At 40.9% G+C, this 26,949-nt stretch overlaps 1 protein-coding gene across 3 annotated transcripts in view; it reads right to left on the reverse strand.

Moving 5' to 3' along the window:
• Nucleotides 1–23,954: 23,954 nt before the first annotated feature.
• The window catches only part of PCNX2 (pecanex 2), a 934,799-nt gene continuing 931,804 nt past the window's right edge, over nt 23,955–26,949 (reverse strand). For 2 of the 3 annotated variants that reach the window (XM_075862600.1, XM_075862601.1), the window contains exon 33: nt 23,956–24,606. In XM_075862600.1, coding sequence (XP_075718715.1) covers nt 24,553–24,606 — 54 coding nt within the window. In that variant the 3' untranslated portion in view covers nt 23,956–24,552. Of the gene's footprint in view, nt 24,607–26,949 lie in introns of all 3 variants that reach the window. The other variant, XM_075862603.1, reaches the window with a different exon arrangement.

Genomic DNA, 26,949 nt, shown 5'->3' on the forward strand with positions numbered 1-26,949 from the left:
GGCCTATAACTGCTACAGAGAGTCGGGTCTTTTTCAGCTTTAGGAATGATAGTGATGGGCGCCTCTAAGGTCTGTCGGGTAAACCCACTGCTCTTAGACATTGAATTAAATGTCGATACCATATGTGGTAATAATAAATCTCGAAAGGTTTTGTAGTAGACCGCTGGGAGGCCATCTGGACCTGGACTCTTTCCTAGAGGCATGCCTTGCAAGGCTGCTTCTACTTCGGGCAGGGAGAAGGGCCGAGACAACACTTCCCTTTGATTGCCGTCAAGCGAAGGAAGGCGTAAGTTTTTCAAGAAAGTATCTATTGCTTCACCTCTTTTTGTAAACTGGTCCCCAGACTCCTGTGTCCTTATGCCATATAAAGTTTCGTAATAGGATTTAAATGGTTGAGCAATGACTCCTGTTTCCGTGGATGTGTTTCCACTTTCTATCTTAATCGTTTTAATATAAGCCTGATCCTGCCGCTTTTTAGCCATGAGGGCCATGAGCTTCGATCCTCTATTTCCATGAAGGTACATGGCATGTTTGGAATTTAGATAAGTTTTAGAGGCTCTAAGGTTTAGTATCTGTTTAAGGTGTTCCCCCTGTGTAACCAGTTCTTTTTGGGTCTGTACAGCCAAGGTCAATTTATGTTGTCCCTCTAATGTTAATATCTTCCTCATAGTCTCATCTACTTCTTTCATGTGTTTTTTTTTAGCATGAGAGCCTATAGAGATGAACTCTCCTCTAACTACCGTTTTGTGTGCTTCCCAAGTGTTGCCAATGGATACATCTTCAGTTATATTTTCATCAAAGTAATGCTGGAGGTTACTTAGTATCTTCTGCGTATTTACAGAGGACCTCAGTAATGTTTCATTTAACCTCCAGGTGTGTGATGGGTTGGGTAAAGATGTCACCTTAAAACCCATTACCACCGGGGCATGATCTGAAACAACAATTTGTCGTATAGCTATTGTGGATACCATGGCGAGCTGTGGGGCCTGCACGAACAAATAGTCAAGACGCTGATAGGATTGGTGAGGCGCTGAAAAGTGTGTGTAATCTTTAACCGTTGGGTGAAATGATCGGCATATGTCCCTCAACTGTAGGTCTGCTATTGTTTTTTGCAGTAATTTAAGACTCCTTTACGATTGTTGTGAGCTACCTTTGGACGAATCTAATAACGGTTCTAGAGTAACAATTAGATCCCCTCCCAAAATGCATATCCCGGATTGGAATAGCTTCAATTGTTGCAAAGTGGCTACCAGCCACTTTACTTGCTGAGTGTTTGGTGCATATATGTTTGCAATCGTGACTGGTGTGTTAGCAATTAAGCCTTTAACAAAAAGGAATCTCCCTTCTGGGTCAGAAAGCTGGGAAATGTATGTAAAGGGTACAGACTTTTTTATGGCTATGGACACACCACATTTTTTTAAATCAGGATGTGGCAAGTGAAACCACTTGTTAAAGTATGTTGTGGATAGCTGGGGCATCTTCCCCTTTACCCAATGCGTTTATTGCAGTATGGCAATATCTGTGTTTTGGGATCTCAAGACCTGGAGAAGTCTGGACCGCTTTGTTGGTGAATTCATCCCTGTTACATTCCATGTCGTTACGTGTATGTCAGACATGTGTGGTTTAAATCAACTAATACTGGGAACTGTGTTATTAAGAATACGTGAAGTGTCAATTAGGACAACAAACTTATACAAGTATAATGGGTTACTTATACAGTTATATCACAGTATATGGTAAACCAGGAGAGGAGATCATACAGTAAACTGAGTGTATAGAACATTTGAATGTGCAAGTATTGACCACATTAGGTTTAACTTCTTGCATCAAAAATATACATTTCTGAAAAAGATTTTGGAAACAATTTAGAAAAAAGCCTTTCAAGTAAGGATACAAACACCTCTTCAAGGGGTCGCTTCTGGGTCAACTTCCGTTTGGGTGGAAAGTCTCTTCCTACTGTTGTGTCTCCGTGCCGAAATCCACGGTCCAATCATGGGAGGATTCGGAGGTCTCGGAAGCGATGCAACATCCACAATTTGGAGCCAGGACAACGGTCGTCGAGAGTCCATTCCAAGATCATCATATAGAAGTGTTAAGTCATCCGGACATCGTATGGTTTTCATAGACCCATTAACTGCGAAAGCGATCCCAAAGGGGAACAACCAGCGGTATTGAATACCTTTAGCTCTCAGAGCTTCTGTCAGCGGGTTTAGTTGTCTTCTTTTGTTCATGGTAACTGGAGAGATATCTTGGAATATTGTGTAGGTATAGCCATTGTACGATAACGTGTGAGCCTCTCTGGCATTCCGGAGAATTATATCTCTATGTGTTGAGTTCAAGAGTCGGCAAATCACATCTCTTGGGGGGTTCCCATCTTTTGGTTTCGGTCTCAGCGCCCTGTGTGCTCTTTCCACCACTAGATTGTCTCCTTGGTCATCTGGCATCAATGCTTGCAACATTTTGGCTACTGTCAATGGGATTTCAGTTGGTGAGATCGTCTCTGGGATACCTTTTAACCGCAGGTTATTTCTCCGTCCCCTGTTATCTTGGTCTTCTACATAGGAGAGAATACTATTAAAATGAATTTGGCAGTTCTCCATTGCGGTAGTTGTTGCTGCGCTGTGAGTCAGCAGTTTGGTTTGGGTTTCTTCCAGTACCTCGACTCTTTTATGCATATGTCGCACTTCTTGCTTGAAGTCTACAAGCTCTTTCAAAACCGGTTTCAAAGCGTTTTCAATTATATTTTGCATTGCCGCCTTTGATATATTAATCGAGCCAGCACCACTGGGAGCCTCGTCTTCCGAGCTGTCGTCAGATGAATCTATCTGATCTGTTTGTTGGGGTGGCGCTTGCCAATTTTTGTGGCCATCTTTTTTCGAAGTAGGAGATTTTTTATTTAGGAATTTATCCATATCTGTCTGACCTTTTTTCTTCTGTTTGGGGGTGTCCCAGCTATCTGTTTTATGGCCTCTGACCATGTTTGATCTCTCTTTTTGTTAATATTAGAAGCAAACGTTATGTGGTTTTCGTTAAGTCTCTCCCCTCCTAGTTCTCCTGTTCAGATTGGTACCATCATGTAAACAGTTCCAATAGGGTAAAAAATTGGGCCTAAGACCCCAGTAGGTTTAATGTAACGGTGAGCGTAGTAGAGGCCGTATGAGACCTCAAGAACAATTTGAGCCAAGCCCAGTTACACAGGTGTGCACGCTGTCCCCCTAGTAGAGGCCGCTGCTGCTATGGAATCAGATCTGTTTTCTCGTTTGCACCATGCGCTGCCTGTGTCTATGAGACTAATTAAGGCCCCGGTCGCAGAGCTCTGACAGGCCCCAGTTTCAGGGTCACTGCTTTACAATGTAACAAGCCCCGCCAAATCTGTGTACTCACGGCTCAGCAGAGAGTCCTTTTCCTTCAACGTCCATCAAGTGCAGCTAAAAGGATGGTGACAGTGCAGTCGTCTTCTTCCCGCCCTGATAGCCCGTTTGGGAAATCAAGGCCGCAGGCTATTTTCTCCTGCAGGCCGCCGCAACAAGGACTCGGCGGTTGTGTGCCGTCTCTATGTCCCGAAATTCTTCGGTACCACCAGCTGGTGTAGTTGTAGGAGGGGGAGAGATCTGGAGGAGAGGGGTGCTAGCAGGAGAGGTCTCCACGTGTCGGCGTCTTCCGGCCGCAATATTTGGGCCGGTCCTGTGTTACACAGCCGTCGTCGCCAGCTAAAGGATTTCCACCTCTGGCAACTCCTGATGTCTGCTATGGTGTCCGGCAGGATCAGGGTGAGTTTCAGCTTGCTAGATCGGCAGATGATGGTGGATATTTGTGATCACCGGGAGAGCTCTCCTTTCACACGTCCATCTTGTTCAGCGCGCTAGCTCCGCCCCCTTTTTAAAACATTTTTATTATCTTTTTTTTACTTTTTTACTTGTCCCACTAGGGGACACTTAGTCTTGCCGCTTTGATCGCTGCTAGAGTACATTACACTACACACGTAGTGTAATGTACTCCAACTGTCATTGTGACGTAACTGTCACTCTGACAGGAAGCCGAGGAGGAACGGCCGGAGGCTGCTCCTCCGAGACTTCCGTACATGGCAACCCGGAGGTCATTGTCTGACCTCAGATTGCCACGACAAGCATCGGTAGCCCCCACGATCACTTCGTGGGGGCTGCTGATGTGCTTCAAACCACTTAAATGCGGCGACGGCAATCCGTTGCCGCACTTAAGGGGTTAATTGCCGAAAGCAGCGGCGATGGTCCGCTGTCCGGCGAGACTGATGTGACTGCTGTCTAGGACAGCTGTCAGCGCGCGCCTGTCACTCTGTGTTTACACAGAGTGACAGTTTTAAATACTGACGAAAATTAACGTCCTGGTGCGGGAACTAGCAGCCGACCATGACGTTCATTTTCGTCCTTGGTCGTGAAAGGGTTAAAAAATATGGCGGTTGATACTCACCATTATTTGTAAATATGGGTCGCTCTTCTTGATTGGTAGGGTTCCTTGTCCTTTGAGTCTTCTGGTCCATCTCTGATCCGGATGAATCTGTCATCCGATTTACTTGCCTCTAAGCTTCTTGTTCTTATTTTACTTGCATTTATCTGATTGCTTCGTGATGATTTTCGTCCTCAATTATATATTTGACCTTGATTGTAGTCTCTCTGATCTCTGATATATTGTGTTATCTCTGTGTTAACATACTCTGAAATTTAGTATCAAATTCTGAACTGTTCTTATGTTCCTCCAATTTAGTAACTGTTTTCTTAACCTCTTCCCGCGCTGCGCCGCAACTGTACGTTCTGGAGAGGGGTTGCTTCCCACACAAGGACGTACAGTTGTGGAGCGGTTGCCGTCGTACACTGTCTTAACGGACAGTGTCCGGGAACCGGGAGGTCAGCTGTCCCCGACAGCTGACACTCCAGTCTTGCCGGTCAGCGGACCATTGCCGCTGATTTCGGCAATTAACCCCATAAATGCGGCGACCGATTGTGATCGCTGCATTTAAGGGGTTTGAAGCACATCGGCATCCTCCACGAAGTGATTGTGGGGGCTGCCGATGCTTGTCGTGGCAATCGGAGGCCAGACAATAGCCTCCGGGCTGCAATGTATGGAAACCTCGGAGGAGCAGCCTCCGGTCGGTCCTCCTAGGCTTCCTGTCAGTGTGACTGTCACGTCACAATGACAGTTAGAATACATTACACTACGTAGGTAGTGTAATGTACTCTAGCAGCGATCAAAACTGCAAGTCTAAATGTCCCCTAGTGGGATAAGTAAAAAAAGTAAAAAAAAGGTAATAAAAATGTTCAAAAAGAAGTGTAAAAATAAAAGTTATAAGTTATGTAAACAAAACATGCTTTTTTTCCCCTCATTGTAGGAAAAAAATGAACACGTTAAAAAAAGTACACATATTTGGTATAATCGCGTTTGTAACGACCCCAACTATAAAACTATAATGTTATTTTTCCCACACGATGAACACCCTAAAAAAAATCAATAAAAAAACTATACCAGAATCTCTATTTTTTGGTCACCACCCCTCCAAAAATAGAGAATAAAAAGTGATCAAAAAGTCGCATGTACCGGAAAATAGTACTGATAAAAACTACAACCCGTCCCGCAAAAAACAAGCACAGCTTTTTTGATTAAAAAATATAAAAGTTATGGCTCTCAGAGTATGGTGACACAGAAAATAAATTATTTTATAACAAAAGTGATTTTATTGTGCAAACGCTGCAAAACATAAAGAAACCTATATACATATGGTATCGCCGTATTCGTATCGACCTGCAAATACAGTAATATTGTAATTTATAGCGCACGGTGAACGCCGCAAAAAAATAAACAAAAAAACTTTGTCCGAATTGCTTGTTTTTGTCACCCGGCTTGCAAAAAATTGAATAAAAAGTGATCAAAAAATCGCATGTACCCCAAAATGGTATCAATGAAAACTACAGATTGTCTAGCAACAAATAAGCCCTCACACAGATCCGGTGGAGAAAAAATAAAGAAGTTCTGGCTCACAGAATATGGCGCATTGTTCCAAAAGCGAATAAGATTGTGCACCATTTATCAGTGTGACACTGGCCACATATCTGGCATATATGGCATCGCCATACCCAGGAGAACCCGCTTAAAGTTTTATGAGGTATTTGTCTTCAATGGCACAAACTGGGCATAACATATTATGCACTAAAATGGCATATCAGTGGAAATTTGCAATATTCACTTTGAACCATCCGCTGTGCATTAACCCCTTTGCGCACTATGACTTAATTGCACGTCAAGGTGCGGGGGTTGATGTATGGAGCAGGCTCACGTACTGAGCCCGCTCTATAGGCTGCCGGTGTCAGCTGTGTATTACAGCTGACACCCGGGACTAACGGACAGGAACAGCGATCGTGCGGTTACAGAAGGCTGTAAAAATAACAATATACTGCAATACATTGGTATTGCAGTATATTGTACCAGCGATCCAATGATCTAATAAAATGTGTAGATGAATTAAAGTTATTAGTAGTGAGAAAAAAAAATTTAAAGCTGAAAAAAAAAACTTTTCCCATTTTTCTTCTAAAGTTTTGTAAAAACAATAAACATAATTGGTATCGCTACGTCCGTAAAAGGCCGAACTATTACAATATACCATTATTTAACTCGCACGGTGAACACCGTAAAAAACTAAAATAATTTAAACCGCCAAAATCGCAGTTTTTTTGTCATCTTAGCGCTCAAAAAAAAATGTAATACAACTTTTTAATCACTTTTTATGTACCAAAAAATGGTACCAATACAAACAACAGCTCGTCCCGCAAAAATAAGACCTCCCACCGCTCAATCAAACGAAAACTAAAAATGTTACGGCTCTCAGAATGTGGTGAAACAAAGCAATTTTTATTTTAACAATTAGATTTTTCTTTGTAAAAGTAGTATAATATAAAAAAAAATATATATAAATTTAGTATCACCGTAATTGTATTGAGCCGCAGAATAAAGTAAAGTTTTCGTTTTTACCACACGGCGAAAGCTGTAAAAACAAAACCCCCAAAAAATGGTATCAGATTTTTTTTCCAAATTCAGAAGAATTGTTTTTTCAGTTTCCCAGTACATTTTATGGTACTTTAAATGGTGTCAATATAATCTACAACTCCTCCCGCAAGAAATAAGCCACTCTACGGATGGAAAAAGAAAAAAACTTATGGCTCTTGGAAGGCGGGGAGTGAAAAACGAAAATAAGAAAGCAAAAAATGGATACGTCCGGAAAGGGTTAATTCATTTCTAATGAAAAACACGTATGGCCACATGTGGGGTATTTCCGTACTCGGGAGAAATTGCTTTACAAAAATTGGTTGTTTTTTTCTCCTTTATCTCTTTTTGCGGCCTAATTCTAATAAATTCTGCAAAAAACCTGTGGGGTCTTAATGCTAACTATACCCCTAGAAAAATTCCTGGAGGTGTGTTTCCAAAATGGGGTCACTTTTGGGGGGTTTCCACTGTTTTGGTCCCTCCAGGGCATTGAAAACGCGACATGGCACCGAAAACCAATCCAACAAAATCCGTGCTCCAAAATCCAAATGGCGCTCCTTCCCTTCTGAGCACTGCCATGGGTCCAATCAGCAGTTTATTACCAAATATGCCGTAATCAGGAAAAAATGCTTTACAAATGTTGTGGTTCTTTTTTTTCTTTATTCCTTATAAAAATTTAAAATGTCTTTGTTTTTTCAGAAAAAAAGTAGATTTTCATTTTCATGGCCTAATTTCACTAAATTCTGCAAAAAAAACCTGTGTGGTCAAAATACTAACTAAACCCCTAGAAAAATTCCTTGAGAGGTGTAGTTTCCAAAATGGGGTAACTTTTGGGGCGTTTCCACTGTTTTGGCACCACAAGACTTCTTCAAACCTGACATGGTATGTAAAATATATTCAAATAAAATGGAGGCCCAAAATCCTCTAGGTGCTCCTTTGCTTCTGAGGCCTGTGTTTCAGTCCATTAGCAGAAAAGGACCACATGTGGGATATTTTTAAAAACTACAGAATCTGGGCAATAAAATATTGAGTTGCATTTCTCTGGTAAAACCTTCTGTGATACAATTTTTTTTTTATTAGAAATGAATTTCGGCAAAAAAAATAAAAATGGTAAATTTCACCTCTACATTGCTTTAATTCCTGTGAAACGCCTAAAGGGTTAAAACACTTTTTGAATGCTGATTTGAATACCTTGAGGGGTTCAGTCTTCAAAATGGGGTGATTTATGGGGACTTTCTAATATATAAGACCCTCAAAGCCCCTTCAGAACTGAACTGGTACCTGTAAAAATAGCCTTTTCAAATTTTCTTTCAAATATGAGAAATTGCTGCTAAAGTTCTAAGCCTTGTAACATCCTAGAAAAATAAAAGGACATTAAAAAAAACGATGCAAACATAAAGTAGACATATGGGAAATGTTAATAAGGCCTCATGCACACGACCGTAAAAACTCCCGTTATTACGGGTCGTAATCACGACCCGTAATAACGGGCTCATAGACTTCTATTGGCGACGGGTGCCTTCCCGTTTTCTCACGGGAAGGTGCCCGTGCCGTTGAAAAAGATAGAACATGTCCTATTTCTGGCCGTAATAACGGCACGGACAGTCCATAGAAGTCTATGGAGCTCTCGTAATAACGGGTGGCTACATGTGTGCACCCGTCATTACGGCAGCGTTGCTAAGCGACGTCAGTAAATAGTCACTGTCCAGGGAGCTGAAAGAGTTAACTGATCGGCAGTAACTCTTTCAGCACCCTGGACAGTGACTACCGATCAGTATAAACCTGTAAAAAATAAAAATAAAAGACGTTCATACTTACCGGCAACTTCCTGCTTCCTCCAGTCTGGTCTCCCGCCCGTTGCCTTGGTGACGCGTCCCTCTCGACATCCGGCCCGACGTCCTGGATGACGTTTCAGGCCATGTGATCGCTGCAGCCAATCACAGGTCAATCACAGGCTGCAGCGGTCACATGGACTGCCGCGTCATCCAGGGATGTCGGGCTGGATGTGAAGAGAGGGACGCGTCACCAAGACAACGGCCGGGTAAGTATGAATTTCTTTAACTTTTATTACAGAAAAGGCTGTCCCTTCTCTCTATCCTGCACTGATAGAGAGAAGGGGCTGCCGATTAGTGCAGTGCTATTTTGCCGCCAAAAACGTGCTCGTAAATACGGGTGGAATACGTGTGACACCGGACCCATATTTACGAGCACGGGTTCGTAAATACTGGTGCAAAACGGGTGGAATACGTGTGACACCGGACCCGTATTTACGCCAGTATTTACGGGTGGGAAAAAATACGGTCGTGTGCATGAGGCCTTAGTAACTATTTTGTGTGGTATTACTATCTGTTTTACAAGCAGATACGTTTAAATTTAGAAAAATGCACATTTTTGCAAAGTTTCTCTAAATTTTGGTGTTTTCAGAAATAAATACCAAATTTATCGACCAAATTTTTTACTAACATAAAGTACAACATGTCACGAGAAAACAATCTCAGAATCGCTTGGATAGGTAAAAGCATTCCGAAGTTATTACTACATAAATTAACACGTCAGATTTGAAAAAATCGTCTGTGTCCTGAAGGCCAAAACAGGCTGGGTCCTGAAGGGGTTAATATCTTGTTCGATATTATCTAAAATATAATCTTCATCCTCTATTAGAATATGCATTAATGTGAAGGAACATTCTGTCAGACTGTTTTCCCACTTTTCTTTTAGACCAGGTTTCGTCAATGCATAAGTGGGAAAAAGAGGAATCCTCAAGCCTCTTATTAAGTTTTGCGCTAAATATTGTTCTAATGTAACTTTTGTCCACCACGCTTGTAATTGTTTGACTGTCAGATCCTTAACCCCTTAAGGACGCAGCCTAGTTTGGGCCTTAAGTCTCAGAGCCCATTTTTCAAATCTGAGATATTTCACTTTATGTGGTAATAACTTCGGAATGCTTAAACCTATCCAAGCGATTCTGAGATTGTTTTCTTGTGACACATTGGGCTTTATGGTAGTGGTAAAATTTGACATTGACATTGTAAGGTAGATGGTTATACCACACAAAATAGTTACTAATTAACATTTCCCTTATGTCTACTTGGCATTATTTTATTTTTCTAGGAAGTTAAAAGGCTTAGAACATAACCAGCAATTTCTTGTATTTTCATGAAAATTTCAAACACCTTTCTTTTAGGTACCAGTTCAGTTCTGAAGTGGCTTTGAGGGGCCTATGTATTATAAACCCCATAAAGCGCCCCATTTAAAAAACTAGACCCCTCAAAGTATTAAAAACAGTATTTAGAAAGTTTTTTTTAACCCTTTAGGTGTTTCACAGGAGTTAAAGTAAATTTGCTAATTAAATTTTTCTTGCAGAAATTAAATTTGAATCCATTTTTTTCTGTAACACAGAAGGTTTTACCAGAGAAGCACTACTAAATATGCATAGGCCAGATTCTGCAGTTTTTACACATGTGGATCTAGTGTGCTCGTGGACTAAAACACAAGCCCCAGAAGCACCTAGTGCATTTTGGGGCCACTTTTTTCTTAGAACATATTTTAGGCACCATGCTATGTTTGAAGAGGTCTTGTGGTGCCAAAATTGTAGACATGCCCCAAAAGTGACCCCATTTTGGAAACTACACCCCTCAAGGAATTCATTTGAGGGTGTTGTGACCTTTTAGACCCCACAATTTTTTCACATAACTTATTTAAATTGGGCTGAGAATTTAAAAAAATTTTTTTTTTCCAATAACATATCGTTTTGGCTAAAAATGTCATATTTTCACAAGGAATAAAATACCCCATGTTGTTGCCCAATTTGTCCTGAGTGCGGCAAGACCCCATTTGTGGTGATAAACTGCCGTTTGCGGACATGGGAGGGCTCAGAAGGGAAGGAGTTCTATGCGTTCTTTGGAGTCCAGATTTTGCTGGATTGGTTTTCGGGTGCAATGTCGCATTTGCAGAGCCCCAGAGGTACCAGTACAGTTGAAACCCCCGAGAAGTGACCCTATTTTGAAAACGACACCCCTTAAAACATTCATCTAGAGGTGTAGTGAGCATTTGGACCCCACAGGTATTGTGTAAAAGATATTGCACAACAGATGGCGCATAATGAGATTTGCAATTTTATATATATATATATATATATATATATATATACAGTGAAGGAAATAAGTATTTGATCCCTTGCTGATTTTGTAAGTTTGCCCACTGTCAAAGTCATGAACAGTCCAGAATTTTTAGGCTAGGTTAATTTTACCAGTGAGAGATAGATTATATAAAAAAAAAAAACAGAAAATCACATAGTCAAAATAATATATATTTATTTGCATTGTGCACAGATAAATAAGTATTTGATCCCCTACCAACCATTAAGAGTTCAGTCTCCTCCAGACCAGTTACACGCTCCAAATCAACTTGGTGCCTGCATTAAAGACAGCTGTCTTAAATGGTCACCTGTATAAAAGACTCCTGTCCACAGACTCAATTAATCAGTCTGACTCTAACCTCTACAACATGGGCAAGACCAAAGAGCTTTCTAAGGATGTCAGGGACAAGATCATAGACCGCACAAGGCTGGAATGGGCTACAAAACCATAAGTAAGACGCTGGGTGAGAAGGAGACAACTGTTGGTGCAATAGTAAGAAAATGGAAGACATACAAAATGACTGTCAATCGACATCGATCTGGGGCTCCATGCAAAATCTCACCTCGTGGGGTATCCTTGATCCTGAGGAAGGTGAGAGCTCAGCCGAAACCTACACGGGGGGAACTTGTTAATGATCTCAAGGCAGCTGGGACCACAGTCACCAAGAAAACCATTGGTAACACATAACGCCGTAATGGATTAAAATCCTGCAGTGCTCGCAAGGTCCCCCTGCTCAAGAAGGCACATGTACAGGCCCGTCTGAAGTTTGCAAATAAACATCTGGATGATTCTGAGAGTGATTGGGAGAAGGTGCAGTGGTCAGATGAGACTAAAATTGAGCTCTTCGGGCATTAACTCAACTCGCCGTGTTTGGAGGAAGAGAAATGCTGCCTATGACCCAAAGAACACCGTCCCCACTGTCAAGCATGGAGGTGGAAACATTATGTTTTGGGGGTGTTTCTCTGCTAAGGGCACAGGACTACTTCACCGCATCAATGGGAGAATGGATGGAGCCATGTACCGTCAAATCCTGAGTGACAACCTCCTTCCCTCCACCAGGACATTAAAAATGGCTCGTGGCTGGGTCTTCCAGCACGACAATAACCCAAAACATACAGCCAAGGCAACAAAGGAGTGGCTCAAAAAGAAGCACTTTAAGGTCATGGAGTGGCCTAGCCAGTCTCCAGACCTTAATCCCATTGAAAACATATGGAGGGAGCTGAAGATCCGAGTTGCCAAGCGACAGCCTCGAAATCTTAATGATTTACAGATGATCTGCAAAGAGGAGTGGGCCAAAATTCCATCTAACATGTGTGCAAACCTCATCATCAACTACAAAAAACGTCTGACTGCTGTGCTTGCCAACAAGGGTTTTGCCACCAAGTATTAAGTCTTGTTTGCCAAAGGGATCAAATACTTATTTCTCTGTGCACAATGCAAAAAAATATATATAATTTTGACTATGTGATGTTCTTTTTTTTTTTTTTATATAATCTATCTCTCACTGGTAAAATTAACCTAGCCTAAAAATTCTAGACTGTTCATGTCTTTGACAGTGGGCAAACTTACAAAATCAGCAAGGGATCAAATACTTATTTCCTTCACTGTATATATATATATGCCATTTCAGTGTCCGATATATTGTGCCCAGCATGTGCCATCGGAGATATACACACCATAAACTGCAATGTGGGTTCTCCCTGGTACGGCAATACCCTACATGTGGCTGTTATTAGCTGCCTGGGCATACTGCAAGGCGCAGAAGGAAAGGACCACCATTTGGCCTACTGGATATTTTCTGGTTCTAAGTTATGTATGCGGAAGCCGCTGAAGTACCAGTACATTTGAAACCCCAGAAAAGTGACCCCATTTTAAAAACTACACCCCTTAAGACATTCATCTAGAGGTGTAGGGAGCATTTTGACCCCACAGGTACTGTGTAAAATTTAATTTGCAGCAGATGGTGCAGAGTGAGATTTGCAATTTTCTTAATATATATATGCCAATTCAGTGTCCGATATATTGTGCCCAGCATGTGCCACCGGAGATATACACCCCATAAACTGTAATGTTGGTTCTCCCGGGTACGGCAATACCCTACATGTGGCTGTTATCTGCTGCCTGGGCACACGGCAGGGCTCAGAAGGGAAAGATGAGAGGGATAAGCTGTGCGGAGTGCATCAGGGTAAATTAAAAATCAAGGGATATATGATAAATTCGAAAACAATCTTTCATACAGAGCCCTGGTTTTTCGGGACACGTGTTGCATTGGTATATTGTGTCCTTCCTTATTCCTTTCTTTGAGCAGACATTGCACCTCTTTTGACTTTTTCCCTTCTTGCCAGTTTGGGGAACTTCTCCTGGAAAATGTTGCCATGGTACTATGCGTGTGTCCTGGCTTCCAGAAGTACTGGGTGCCCCCCTTCCTGGTCCCTAAAGATCAGGTTTTTGATAAACATCTGTTGAAATTCCAGGAAAGTTCCCCTCTGGCCTGTACATCGATATAGCACGTACGCCTTGTACAATGCCATCTGTATGATGTGCCCGGCCAGCTTCTTATACCACACCCTCGATTTCTGCATTGCATTGTAGGGCTTCAGGACTTGATCTGACAAGTCCACCCCTCCCATATACCTACTGTAGAGCAGGATGCAGTCTGGTTTGGGGGTTCTCTGTACTGGTACCTCGTACAGGTACATGGGTACTGGTGTGGCCATGTATTGTTGTCAATACAAGTACATCTCTCTTGTCCTTGTACTTGACACACAATATATTGCTGCTAGAATGTGCCCTGCTCTCACCCCTTCTGAGTGTTTGCCCAAGCAGTGTCTTAGGGAGGCCTCTCAGATTTCTTCTAGCAGTGGCGCATATCGCAGTACTTCTGGAAGCGAGGCACTTGAAGAGTGGAACGCTGGTATAAAAATTATGCAGGTAGAGGTGGTAAGCCTGGTCCAGCAGTGGGTGCACCAAATTCCACACAATTTTTGCATTAACTCCCAGTAAAGGGGGGGGGGCATTCTGGGGGCTGAATACTGGTGTCCTTCCCTTCATATATCCTAAATTTGTAAGTATACCCTGATGCACTCTCGCACAGCTTATACGCCAATCTTCACGCCATACCTTGCCCTCTTGGAAGGTACTGGCGAAATTGAAGCCTCCCTTTAAAATGTACCAAGGACTCATAAATAGAAATACAATTCTCGGGGGTGTATGCTTGGGAAAACCAGGCACTGAAATGGTCTAATAGGGGTCTCAGTTTATACAAACGGTCAAAACTGGGGTCATTTCAGGGTGGGCGCTGCTCATTATCAGTATAATGTAAGAAGTGAAGTATTGCCTCTTTTTTTTTTTTCTAGGTTCCAGTTGAGTTCTGAAGTTGCTTTGAGGGGCCTATATATTAGAAACCCCTTTCAAACACCCCGTTTTAGAAACTAGACCCCCCAAAGTATTCACAACAGCATTTAGAAAGTTTATTAACCCTTTAGGTGTTTCACAGGAATTTAGAGCAAAGTAGAGGTGAAATTTACATGTTTATTTTTTTTGTCAGAAAATCCTTTTTATTCAGTTTTTTTCTGTAACACAAAAGGTTTTACCAGAGAAACGAAACTCCATATTTATTGCCCAGATTCTGCAGTTTTGAGAAATATCCCACATGTGGCCCTAGTGCGGTAATGGACTGAAGCACCGACCTTTCGAAGCAAAGGAACACCTAGAGGATTATGAGGCCTCCTTTTTATTAGACACCATGTCCGGTTTGTGGTGCCAAAACAGTGGAAACCCCCCCAAAAGTGACCCCATTTTGGAAACTAGACCCCTTGAGGGATTCATTGTAGTTTTCATGGGGTGCATGCGACTTTTTGATCAGTTTGTATTCTTTTTTTTTAAGAGGCGTGGTGACTAAAAAACAGCAATTCTACTATTGTTTTTTATTCAAATTTTTTTTACTGCGTTCACCGTGCGCTATAAATGACATATTCACTTTATTCTGCGTGGCGATACGATTACGGCGATACAATATGTTTATAGTTTTTTATGTCTTATGGCGTTTGCACAATAAAATACTTTTTGTAAAAAATCATTCACTTTTTGTGTTACCTTATTCTAAGAGCCAGAACTTTTTTATTTTTCCATCAAGAAAGCCGCGTGAGGACTTGTTTTTTGCGTATCGAACTGTAGTTTCGATCAGTACCATTTATAGGTACATGCAACTTTTTTGATCCCTTTTTATTCCATTTTTTGGGAGGTGAAGAGACCAAACAATTGTGATTCTGGTACGGTTTATTATTATTTTCTTTTACGGCGTTCATCGTGTGAGATAAATAACAAAATAATTTTGAAGTTCAGGCCGTTACGGACGCGGCAATACCAATTATGTATAGTTTATTTGTTTATTTATTTATTTTTATTAATAATAAAGGACTGATAAGGGAACAAGGGGGATTTTTACTATTATTACTTTTAAAACGTTTATTTTCTTATTTTACACAACTTTTTTTTAGTTTTTTCGCAATTCTAATACACTGCACTACATGCATACTTAAGTGTATTAGAGCTGTCAGCTACTCACTGACAGCAAGCATAGTGGGTCCTGACTTTGTAAGGACCCACTAGGCTTCTGTAGATGGCATAGCCGGACACCATTGTTACGCGTCCGATTGCCATAGCAACCATCGCTGCCCGCTATCATGTAGTGGGCCGTCGATGGTGGTTTAACCCCTAAAAAGCTGTGATCGCTATTGAACGCGGCTTTTAAGGGGTTAATCAGCGGGGACACAGCAATTGGTTCGCGCTATAGGAGCTGTGACAACTGCTGTACGAGACAGCAGTTATCACAGCTCCTGCATGTGTCGGGAAGACGGCCGAAATGGCTGTTCCTTCCGTGACGTACTATTAGGTCATGGAGCGCGAACGATACAGTTACCATGACCTAATAGTACGTCCAGGAGCGGGAAGGGGTTAATGTCTATATATCAATAGACTGGGGTACATGCTTATGGATCTTCCAGAGTTTGGGATGTCCTATTTATGAAAGCCTTCTCATCTAGTTTATGGTGTTTTAGAATGGCTTGTAGTCTAAGGTTTTTGTTAACTTCAGTTCACTAGCACTAAATCTACAAACTGTTGTAAAAAAACATTTAAATAATGTGCCAGAAAACTGACATAGAAAAGTTAATAAATTCTCCCTATATTTTTTAAAGCACTTAGACACGGTAATGCACGACATGCACAGTAATTCATTGATAATGTATCAAATGTGCTGAAATCATATAATTTAAACAGGAGACAAAATTATTTTGGTTTATATTTTTATGTTCAAACAAATCTAAAAGTACAGGTAAGTATAACAATGTACACCGCAATAAGATGTAATAATGAAGCTAAGCTGTAATAATACAGCTAAGGCTCTGCTCACATTGGCGTCAGAGGCTCCGTAAATGAAGTCTGATTTGACAGGAAAAATAGGGCTAAATGCAATTTTTTTCTTCTTGACAAAACGACACCACAATGAAAACCATTAAATGTCAATGGGGTCCTTTGGGCGCAGTTGGTAAAAACAGAAGCCACGATGCAATTGTGAACATTGTTTTTAAAATGTAATGGCTAACATGAGTACTGAACACAAAAATAAAGGGCCCACAGTTTGTGCGTGAAAAATATGAAAACTAAACAAAGGACAGGGAAAAGGCTAAAGAATGATGGGTTACAGAATGAGTTCAGGCTAGCAGATAGACATTGTAAAGAAAATGACAGCAACAGCACTGGACATCAATGACAATGTATTCATAAAAATGACAATGTCTCCATAACAATGACAATGTCTCCATAATTGGGTTCAGTAAGAGCCGTTGGCCTGGAAAGCATCATCTTCCATTATGTTCTTGAGGGTATCCATTCATTGGATATTAGCATGTATTCTCTAGATCTCAAGGAGGATCATTCTAGTGCTGTTTAAAGCACTGGTATGAAAGATGAGGAGCCTCCAAGTTGGAGTACGAAGCACGTATAGCAGGTTTGGCAGTGTATCCCATTTCATAACATTGAGCGTTCTAAACCAGTACAGGGGAACTCCAGAGAGCCCATTTCTAATGATTTCTACATTGGGGTACAGTTCAATTAGTATATATTTTCAGGATAGGCAGACTTGAATGCCAAGAAGTGAACACGATTTTAAATGATACACTTTTGAAATTTCTTATATTAATGCTCAATGTTTAATTATTGTTTTGCACCTTAAACGTACCTATGATTCTATAAGAATTTTCAGAATAAGTCAAGTCGTGTGTGTACTTGAGTAATATCAGTATTTCTGACCACAATGTTACCAGTATCTTGTATTTTTGAACAATGTTTCCCCTCTGCAGGCTCCATCGTGAAATTGCCTGCTTTTCCTGAGCTCAGCTCCAGAAGGGCACTAGCTGAAATAATGTTCTCCCACACTCAGGCGCACTCTACCCTGTCCCCAGCCCAAAATTCTGTGCATGAGTCTAATGAACTAGCAGAGGGTTCTGTTTCATGGTTTAATATTTTTGCACACACAATTTATGGAAAGAAATGAAACGAAAGGTACACTTTACTATCTTTTTTTTTTTTTTTTGCACTTTGGGTGATATAAAATATTACAGCAAATTGTAAAAATAGGGTTTTGATGGGTACGTTTATTGTTTACATTTTTCTAATTCATAATGGGGCACAATATTTTGATATTCTCTTGTTTCAAAGAGGTAAAAATAAAAGTATGTAGACGAGATGTTAATAAAAATAGATATTGCTATTATAGGATTATGATCATTTAATTATAATTATTATACTTTTATAATTTGCCTTATTTATAGCTATTTCTCCTTCGGTTTGATACGTTATTCTTGCATTCCTAAAACACTCTGTTAAAATATATTTTTTTAGTTGAGGGGTTACTTGCATAATACAATAATAGTTTAAATACTGCAATCATTCTTTGCCTTTTCAACATAATGAACAGTTAAGATAATATAGGAAATAAAACATTAAAATCAGTCTATTTAGGGGGGCGTGGCTTGGCTGCCGGACTGAATGGCCGCTTGAAATCCCAGCTCCGTACTGCCTTACCGACATTCAGCGACTACTCAACGCATAATACCTCCTTTACACCCTGAACTTAGCATACCGGAGGATAACACCGCCAGGCATGCCTAGAAGAGGGAAAGCGGTGTCCAGATCGGCGAGACCGGCGAAACTGCTGGATTTTTATTTCCCTCATGAAAATCAGACGGCCCAAAATGGCGCCGATGCCTGTTCACAAACAGGCTCACTTACCTCAGCTCCGAGATCCCCGCACTCCACGTCTCCACCCCGCAGAAGCAACTCTGTTCCGGCTCTGTCGCCCCACATGCTGACAGCTTCTCCTCAAGCACGAGCGTTACCTCCAACTGTGATGCTGCAGGAACTCAGAGGCCGCCATCTTAGGGAGCAGACACGTGACACCTCGTCCTCCTCAACTCTATCTCATACATCCAGGAGCCCCGCGAAACAACAGAAGAAGGGCCCTCATCTCTCTCAGACCTCAGCAGGACCGGACAAAGACGGACATGAAGATGAAGGTATGCCCTCGGGATCCCCAGATGTTTTAACTGACATGCCATCTTCAAATAACCCTGTCACAGAATTAACCCTCAAGACTATGCTGCAAGCTCTGCAGCAGTCTCTTTACTCTGGTTTTGCACATTTAATTAAACCTATGTCAGAAGCGTTACACGCAGTGGAGGATAGGGTTCAGCATATCGAATCAAAAATGAGTGTCTTTGCAGCTTCTCACAATGAGCTTATAGATGCCCATTACGACTTAGAAGCAAAAGTGTTACAAATGAAAGTTAAAATGGCCGACATAGAGGACCGCTCTCGACGTAATAACGTCAAGTTTAGAGGGATCCCTGAGGACATAGCACCTAAGGATCTGACCCTTTATATTCAAGAGTTTGTCAAGTCTGCATTACCTACATGCACAACTAGAGATCTGATTATCGACAGAGCCCATAGGGTTCCTAGACCTAAGCATCTGGCTGACGATGTTGCAAGAGACGTCCTGGCCCGCTTCCACTTTTTCCATGTGAAAGATAACTTTATGAATGCCGTCAGAAAAAAGGAGACTCTTCCTGAGCAATATAACCAGATAGCCGTTTATGCAGACCTATCTGCTGTCACTCTACAACTTAGGAGAGAACTCTCCCCCATCACTTCTGCGCTGAGAAACCACAAGATCCTATACAAATGGGGATTTCCAGTGCGTTTAATGATCAACAGAAATGGATCCATGCACACAATCAGAAACGTTGGAGACGGAGCGCTACTCCTTCAACAGTGGGGCATTTCCGTTGCGGAGGTCATGCCAGAACCTATGAAGAGAGCTCCCCCACAACCTGTGCAGGATGACTGGCGAGTAGTCAACCCCCGGAACCGTCCGCGACGTTGAGGTACACCTTATGGCAGGAACACTGCTGGGCTTCTTGAGGCCTGGAAAAGCCGGTTTGTAAGCGGACTGTTTCCCCCGCATATGTCTGAACCTTCAAGCTGTTCAGACCTTTCTTTGAGAAAGTATTTACATGCTTTTGTTTTGTTAAATTTTGTCTGTTTTTTGCAGCTATTTTTATTTCATGTATACATACATGACCACCTAGATGTATACCTATCATTACTTACTAGAACATACCATCTCTGTAATGAGCAATGTGTGATTCTTATATATGAGGAAGCTTATAGCCAGCAGATCGTGCTCTTTTATAATGGCTCTTAAAATTGGTTCTCTAAACGTGAATGGCCTTAATAGTCCGCATAAGAGGGCATATATGTGGAGAGAGGCGCAACAATTAGCATGTGAAGTTCTTTGTATACAAGAAACTCACCTTTTGAAACAAGATGCTTATCGCATCAAACACCCTCAATTTCCTTATGTTTTCCAATCACACCATTCTACCAAAACCAGAGGAGTGCTGATGGCTATAAGAAACTCAGTTGTTTTTCAAGAAATTGAATTGTTTGTTGATCCTAACGGTAGATATATCTTCCTGATTTGTCTGATTAATAATGTAAAATATTCCCTGTTAACGCTGTATGCACCTAACACTCATCAGATGAGATTCCTACACAAAATCCACAGATTAATTTCTAAACATAAACAGGGACATTTAATTATATGTGGGGACTTTAACGCCGTTACGGAAGTTGACATAGACACCTCTTCACACTCCCGTATCTCAAGAGTTGCCCTGGGTGATTGGTTCTGGGGGGAGGAGCTGTACGATATCTGGCGTATGCAACATGGTTCAGAACGAGATTACTCGTTTCATTCCCAAGTACACAATAGCTACTCCAGAATCGACATGTTCATAATAGATAAAACTACACTTCTTCTGTCTCAAGACACGACTATTGGAAGTATTCAGTGGTCGGACCACGCTCCAATTACTCTGACGATTGCTGAATCGTATAGTACTCCTCCAGATTTCCTTTGGAGATGCAACTCTTTTCTCTTATCACATCCTACTTATAAAAAAGACATAGAAAGAGACCTTCAGGAGTACTTTCAACAAAATGATACGCCAGGTGTCGGGATCTCCTCCCTTTGGAACGCGCATAAAGCATACATCAGGGGTACTTTCATTCGATTAGGCCACACTCTCCGGAAAGCACGGGTAGCAGAGATATCCTCAATATCGAATGAGATTCGCATTTTAGATACAAAAAACAAAATATCACCTTCGACCGAAGGGGCCTCTCAATTATTTCTCCTACGCCAACGCCTTCGTCTCTGCTTACTATCTGACTATGAGAAAAACTTAAGGAAAACCAAAGCTCGATATTACTCTCAAAACAATAAGGCAGGGAAGCTACTAGCCGCTCGTCTCAAAACGCAACATCAAAAAACTAGAATCCCTTACTTGATAGATCAGCATAATCACAAAAAAATTCTTGATCCCAGAGACATTGTGGATCAATTCCGCAAATATTACTCATCCCTTTATAACCTAAAAGATGACCCTTTCATTGCTTGCCCCAATCCCCCGGAGATGATCGACTTTCTCAGGAGGGCATCTTTGCCTAAATTGTCAGCAGAACAGCTGGACTCCCTAAATGCCCCAGTCACAACGCAAGAAACTATGCAAATTATTCGGTCCCTCCCACAAGGCAAATCCCCAGGCCCAGATGGCCTTTCAAACTCCTATTATAAAACCGTATCCAACATATTAGTTCCTTATTTGACAAAAAATTTTCAACACGCCATGGATACTGGTTCCTTTCCAAAAGAAAACCAGTCGGCCATTATTGTCACTCTCCCTAAACCAGGTAAAGAACCAGATGTGCCCCAAAATTTTAGACCAATTTCACTTCTGAATTCAGACTTAAAAATATATGCCAAATTAATTGTAACGCGGCTTTCCCCCCTCTTGACCACTTTGGTGAGCGCTGATCAGGTGGGCTTTGTTAAAGGAAGACAAGCGTCAGACAACACAAGAAAGATTTTAAACCTAATTCACCTTATTGAAACGCGAGCTACACCAGCTTTGATGCTGGCCTTAGACGCCGAAAAGGCGTTTGACCGTATTAACTGGTCATACGCCTTTGCGACCCTTCAAGAGATGGGATTCAAGGACACAATATTGAGGGCCATTGGAGCTCTGTACTCGGCGCCTACAGCGAAAGTATACACTAATGGAATCTTATCCACGGAATTTAGTATATCTAATGGTACCCGACAAGGGTGTCCATTATCTCCAATAATTTTTATATTATCAATGGAACCGTTAGCTCAACACATTCAACTCTGCACGGAAATTCAGGGAATACAGTGTCGAGACAAATCACATACTATTTCGTTATATGCAGACGACATTATCCTATCCTTAACTGAGCCAGAATCTTCATTGGCTTCATCTTTGGATATTATTAATGCGTTCGGAAAAATCTCTTACTATAAATTAAATGCGAAAAAGTCACAAATACTTCCTTTCCACCTAGACTCCTCTACATTACATTTCCTTAAAACTAAATATTCTTTTGACTGGCAACCGAAGGGCATTCGGTATTTGGGTATAACTTTAACTTCCTCCTTTAGGGACCTTTATGAGGCTAATTATGAACCACTTTTAAAGACTATTCAAAATGACACAGAACGGCTTCTGAAATTTGAAACATCATGGCTTGGCAGGATTGCAGCATACAAAATGCTCTTACTACCCAAACTTTTATATCTATTTAGAACATTACCTATAGCCCTTCCTAAGAGATTCTTTCAGATAGCGCAAAAAACCCTCTCCCAATTTGTTTGGTCAAGACACCAACCAAGAATTTCCATGCACTTGCTCACTAAAGATAGAAAGATAGGCGGTCTGGGCATACCAGACATTCACAGTTACTATATTGCTACCCAAGTAGCACAAGTATCTAGCTGGTGGGACATGGAAGAAGTTAAACAATGGGTACAAATAGAAGCCTCCTACACCTCGCCCCTGCCACTAAAATCAACTTTATTCTTGCAGTTCTGGGAACTACCATATCCCTGCCCATTATCCCCATTGACAAAAGCTACTTTGGAATGTTGGACTTACATTCAACGTAATACACCCCACCATGTTCCTTTACTTAAAAGATATATTCCCTTAGAATTCTTTATGCTGATAATTCCTAACCTATCTTTATTACCATGGATTGTAAAGGGTATCAAAAATGTTTCCTCATTGTTTGTGAACAATCAATTGGTGAGCTTTGAACATCTCAAATCTGAATTTTCTCTATCCAACTCAGATTTTTTCAAGTATTTACAAATAAAACACTGCATTATGAGTAACAACAATCTGGATGCTTTATGTAACTTTAAACTATTTGGCCACTTCTCCAGACGAGTTAAGGGTTTAAAGCCCATATACAATACGATTAATTCTCATTATTCATTCACTAAATTCCATCTGCTGAAGGCGTGGGAAAGAGATTTAGAGATGACATTTGATGATACAGACTGGTTGGCCTCCTTTAAACTTATACATGTAGCCCTCCCATGTATTCAACATGTAGAAACAGCAATTAAAACCTCTTTGAGATGGTACTTCACTCCTGACCGATTGCATCAGATGTACCCTGAATCAACGTCTGCATGTTGGAGGGGCTGTGGCAAAAAAGGCACCCTTTTTCACATCATGTGGCAATGTCCCAAAATAACAGGATTTTGGACACAGGTATTTGAGCTTTTGGTTCAAATATTTCAATGCCCAATCCCATGTGCTCCTCAACTAGCATTGTTATCTCTTGATCTAGATTCTTTCCCCTTTATCATGAGATGCTTGATCTGTAAAATTTTGGTACTGGCTAAGCTAGTGATTACACGACATTGGAAGAAGACAGATGCTCCTTCAATAGATGAACTCATACTCTCACTCAAAACGACATATGCATATGAGAGAATAATAGCCTTGGGTAATTCGTCATTCTCCAAATTTAGCCTATTATGGAACCCCTGGTTTAACAGTATATTCCATAAATAATAGTGAATGATACTCTGTATAGAAAATGAGCAAAGATACGCTGCTTTTTTCGGTCCGTGCCTATGGCAAGATCCCAAATGCATATCTAGTCAATGGTATATAGATATTGTCTATAATATAAAGTATTGCTGCAATGTTTTTGTGTGTTCCCGGTTTTTTCCTGGTTACTGTTTATTATGCTGATATTTTCACTAAGTTCGCACTGATATTGAGATCATATGCTTTAATGAGAAATATGTGAAAGAACTTTATATACCAATGCATAATATGTTTATGTTACATGATTTATGTAAAAACTCCAATAAAAACTATTGAAACGGAAATCAGTCTATTTAATAACATTAGTTAACACAAATTAAATAATTTATTACATGAGGTTAAAAACACCTTGCTATTATCATGCTGCACATAGACAGGCATTTCTATGGAGTAATTACAGTTAGCAGACTTTTCCTACAATACCCTGTCTAGAACAATACTTTAGAATATACTATATGCTAGTTAGTGTTTAGCAGTGCTAGAGCGTTTCATGCAGATCTAAACGATATATGTGCCATCTCTTATCCATGCTAATATGTTTATGAATGAAGTTTAATAGTAATACCCAGTAGAGACAAGTCAAAAGCTACCAGATATAAAAATCATGAAAACATTTCAATGCCACTCATCCAATTAACTTCCACAGTGCATCTGAGTGCCAGGAAAGTTCCCCTAGCGTTTATACATTTGGGAGAAATTCAATAACCTTAATCTATTCACCAAGGTGCCATAAATCTGATATAGACGGCCGGGCGTACACTTGTAGATGCGAGTCACTCTAAATTCGATGTTGTATATTTAGAGCTTAACAATACGTTTCACTATTTCAAGTTGGAAGACTCAGCCTCTTCTAACTGTTATTGTTGTCCTGCATCTGTAGGCTCATCAATATCAACAGTCCCGTAGACATTCTGAAAGAAAGAGACATGCAATAGTTATTTAGCCAATTAAAAGTCACTACAGATACTAAGCTGTAAGTCGTTATTATGTAACGTAATATATTAAAGTTTATAACAATTTAAAATTGACCATTAGAGTGTACTTTCTGGCAGTTGGCCAAGATCTTTATTTTTCAAGGTCCCATTATCTTTGTATAAGTTGAATATTTTTCTTAGAAACTTAGTTCAGAAAAAAAGATGACGTGGCCATGTCAAAGTTATTTTATGTTTAAAGAGGACCTGTCACCTGCCAATAAAACTGCAGTTGACATCTCTGTTAGATTGCAGGCGCCTCACAGATTCTGATGCTTTTTATTTATTTTTCCAGCCCCCACCGTTGCTGAGATATCGGTGCCGTCAGTTTTTGTGCCTGATAGGCAAATAAGACCTTTGACTGTCATGTGGGTGGTTTCCCGCTCACTTGACAGTCAAAGCTAATGGCACCGATATCTCAGCAATGGTGGGGGCTAGAATAAAAAAATAAAAAGCATCAGAATCTGTGAGGCACCTGCAATCTAACTGAGATGCCAGCTGCAGTTTTTTGGACAGGTAACAGGTCCTCTTTAATAAATTAGGCTCAGTTCACATATTTTTTTCCTTCTGATGCAGGTAAACATCTGGTGTATTTTCCAACGTATCCCTCCAACGGGAGGTTCCGACATATGCTACCTTATATGCATACAGTGGCACACGCTTCCCGTAGGGTTCAATTGAGAAAAATTGTATTCCGTGCGGTATAAATTTTTTTTTACTGTTTGTCTCTGCATAGGAAAGCACAGAAGTGTAATGTCCGTGGCTGCGGGCTGTCAGCTCCAACCTCCCCCTGACAGCCGCAGCCACGAGTCGGCAAGCGCTGGCCTAGCCTCCCCCTCAGGAGACGTCAGCGCTCACGTCCACTCACCTCAGCCGGATACCGTAGGGTGCGCGCGCACGCTCGTACCCGGTCTTGAAAGGGCAGCGCGCGTACCGGAACTTGTGATGAACTTTGACCCGTGGGTACCCTGGACTATAAGAGGGGTCCAGCCGCCTGCTTTTATGCCTGAGCGTTGTTGTTGTTTCCCTTAGTCTGTCTTGCGAATGGTCTCCTAAGTGTCCCCCAGCTTCCCAGTGTTACCCGTACCTGTATCCTTTATCCTGTTTCCTGTGCTATCTATACCATCCTGGTCTACTGCAGTGCTGAGCTGTTGTCGTGTTTGTGCTTCATCCCCATGCCTGTTCTTGCTGCTGTCTACATTGCCTCAGGTACCCTCTTTTAGACTATAGACTTTGTACCATACCTGTTTGGCCATCTGTCATCCCGCGATATGGCCCAGTGGGTCCACACCCCGCATTGTGACAAGCAGACTGTGCTTTCTTTTACAGTGACAAAAAAGTAAGCCAAATAGCAGCCCATTTGGATGCCAAAAGGCATCCTTTGGGTAAATCAGGGCCTATGGATACATTCAGCGTATGCATCGAAAAAACTCTGAACATAACGCAAAAACGAGGTGTGGACAGAGGCTTACATCTAGTGCAGGTCTTTGAGCACTCATTTGTTTCTATTACAATGGCCATTATTGAGTGATTACCCACTAAGATCAGCAGGTAAAACATGCATTTTTGCTCTAAACTATATATAAGATGTGAACTGTTTAATGGAAAAATAAATTTCTGTACTGCAAATATATCAGATTCAGTTATTTTCTAACTTAATGCTTAAAGGAGTATTACATTTATACATTATTCATTCTGTAAAATTTATTCCATTTAGGAATAACAATTATAGACAGTCTTGCATATAGGTATAGATTACCAGATTGTCCCATTATCATGCTTGTTTGGGCATGTTATTTCTATGGAGGCAGATAATCTTTGGTGCTTTTCTCTTGGTGAACAATAAAGCTTGGAATCCTGTTGGGTTACAGTCCGGTAGTCCAAAATTAAAGTTAACTAAAACATTTTCCCATTTCCACCCCAAAGCATTGTGATTTTTTTTAAAATAATAAACATAACTAGTATCGCCGCGTCCGTTAAAGTCTGATCTTTTATAATATTTAACCGGCATGGTGAAAGCGTAAAAAAAAAATTGTAAGCGCCAGAATCGCTGCTTTTTGATCTCATCCTCCACAGAAAAATGGAATAAAAAGTGATGAAAAACTCACATGCAACTACATCTCGTCCTGCAAAAAATAAGCCCTTATACCGCTCAATTGAAAAAAAAGTTAGGGCTCCCAGAATGTGGCGACCCAAAATATTTTTTTTATTTATTTATTTTTAACAATATACATTTGGTATCGCCGTAATCTTATTGACCCGCAAAAAAAAGTAAACATGTTA

This window comes from Rhinoderma darwinii, chromosome 4 (genome assembly GCF_050947455.1).
Source record: "Rhinoderma darwinii isolate aRhiDar2 chromosome 4, aRhiDar2.hap1, whole genome shotgun sequence".
Classification (NCBI taxonomy): Eukaryota; Metazoa; Chordata; class Amphibia; order Anura; family Rhinodermatidae; genus Rhinoderma; species Rhinoderma darwinii.